The sequence below is a fragment of the Drosophila kikkawai genome, chromosome X, assembly GCF_030179895.1.
Source record: "Drosophila kikkawai strain 14028-0561.14 chromosome X, DkikHiC1v2, whole genome shotgun sequence".
NCBI classification, from domain to species: domain Eukaryota; kingdom Metazoa; phylum Arthropoda; class Insecta; order Diptera; family Drosophilidae; genus Drosophila; species Drosophila kikkawai.
In genome coordinates this window covers 32,525,594-32,527,558 of record NC_091733.1, presented here as the reverse complement: position 1 = coordinate 32,527,558, position 1,965 = coordinate 32,525,594, and the positions used below count along the sequence as shown (strand labels likewise).

Sequence of the window (1,965 nt, the reverse complement as noted above, 5' to 3'; positions counted from 1 at the left end):
CACGGGCCGATAAATTGATTTATGTGCTTGTTTGTCAGTTGAACTGCAACTTGTGCATAAATTTCAAATTGCCATTGCCACTGCCTGCCACATGTGGCGCCACACCCACTCCGCTCCGAAATTCTGTGCAGCATATATACATAAACCAATGTATATGTGTGTGTACAGACACACACTCGTGTCGAAAAGTTGGTCCACAAACGCATCTACACCACACACGACCACTTGGTGACCTCTTTTTGGTATTAAATACCACGACCATTCATTTGCTGACCAAAGGAACCGAAGCAAGGCAAGTTTCGGGGAAGCCAATATGCCCGGCCAGACACTTTAGGGGGTAGCTCTCGCCGGGCAGATTGTTTCCACAAGTTTTCATGTTGCCCCCTTAGCCTGCCGGCCCAACTTTGCCGAGCATCTTCATAAATATTTTGAGTTCTTGTCTCGGATACCTAACAAAGTCGCTGTCGAGAAAGTGGCAGGTGCAGGCAACACACACTCACCGGCACAACTCCAACATAAAGTACTATATAACAACGCCAAGAAATCGACCAAAAAATAATGCAACAAATTATACAACAACAAGGATGTAAAGCCATTTGTTTCCTGCCTGAGTAAGCTGAATGCATCTTAATTTCTTGGCTGAAAATTAAAACAATTGGGTGCATCAAGAAAATGTATATGGAAGTCTTGAAATAGCTAAGAAACTCCTTAGAAAAAACTGTAGAAAGAGAGGGATATTTATGTATATAAAATGATTAAACTTTTTATATATTATTTTTTATAAAAAAACAATCAAAAAGCAGGCCATGTCACTAGTTTCCCAGTCCAAGTGATCATCTGTTTCTAGTTGAGAAATCTTTCCCTTAAAATTCCAACGAAAAATGTGTGACTACGTGTTCAAGATCCTGATCGTTGGGGACCTGGGTGTGGGCAAGAGCTGTCTCTTTTGGCGCTTCGTGGACGACCGCTTCACCCTCATCTACTACCCCACCGCGGGCATTGAGTTCAAGTATTGCCATGTGGAGGTGGCTGGGAAGAAGGTCCTCCTACAAATTTGGGATGCCGCCGGCGAGGAGCGGTTCCGGCCGTTGCTACAGAATTACTATCGGAACTCGCACGGCATCATAATTGTCTACGACACCACGTCGCTCCTCAGTTTCCGCCACGTTAGTTACTGGCTGAAGGAACTGGGCGAGTTCTGCTGCAAGAAGATCAACGTCATGCTGGTGGGCAGCAAATGCGATGAGCTGGAGGAGCGCCAGGTGACCCTGGAGAAGGGAGTTCGCTACGCAGAGCATTATGGCCTTTCCTTTATCGAGGCATCGGCCAAGAGTGGTGCCAATGTGAAGGATGCCTTCGACATCTTGGCGGTGCAAATCTACAGCCGCCTGGTGCTCAAGTTGGCGCCATCACCAACCACACGTTCCGAGAAGGTAGTTAAGGGAGATCGCCGGGATAAGTCGGGCAGGGACAAGGACAAGGACCATGTTGGCGATGTTTTTTTTTAATTTACAAATTTCCTTAAATTTAGTTGCAAGTTATGTTAATTATTATTATATTTCGATCTTCTTAGCCCGGATAGTACTCTTCAAATTATCTTATCAGTTGCACCAATAGTAGTATAACAACTACACCAAGAACTATACCCCAATAGGTACATCAACTGAAGCTCAGGCTTTGTTTCTACCAAATATTGCATTTAATGAATATATATCTCCAAAAAGCCATTTCGCTGATCCTGAGGTGTTTTCGATTAACGTCTACACATGCATGTTGTCGGGGGTTTACCGAATACTGTGGGGCGGGTGAGGAGGAGGGGAATTGGAGTCCCGCAGAGATTGTCGCTTAACCCCAACAAGGGGATTACATGCCAAAAACCGATTCCCAGGCCACCTGCACCTGTTTGCCGCTGTCACTTTGTCTCTCTCTCTCTCTCTCTCTCTCTCTCTCTCTCTCTCTATCTCT

The 1,965-nt window shown here is 45.3% G+C and overlaps 1 protein-coding gene across 1 annotated transcript; it reads left to right on the top strand.

Moving 5' to 3' along the window:
• Window positions 1-881: 881 nt before the first annotated feature.
• LOC108085236 (uncharacterized) lies at window positions 882-1,582 on the top strand. Its single transcript, XM_017181779.1, has 2 exons — window positions 882-1,487; window positions 1,574-1,582. The coding sequence occupies exons 1-2, from the start codon at window positions 882-884 to the stop codon at window positions 1,580-1,582; spliced, it is 615 nt and encodes a 204-aa protein (XP_017037268.1).
• The last annotated feature ends 383 nt before the right edge of the window (window positions 1,583-1,965 follow it).

Bases quoted from the DNA above. Each gene is read 5' to 3' on its own strand.
- LOC108085236 (XM_017181779.1), top strand. From the start codon at position 882: ATGTGTGACTACGTGTTCAAGATCCTGATCGTTGGGGACCTGGGTGTG.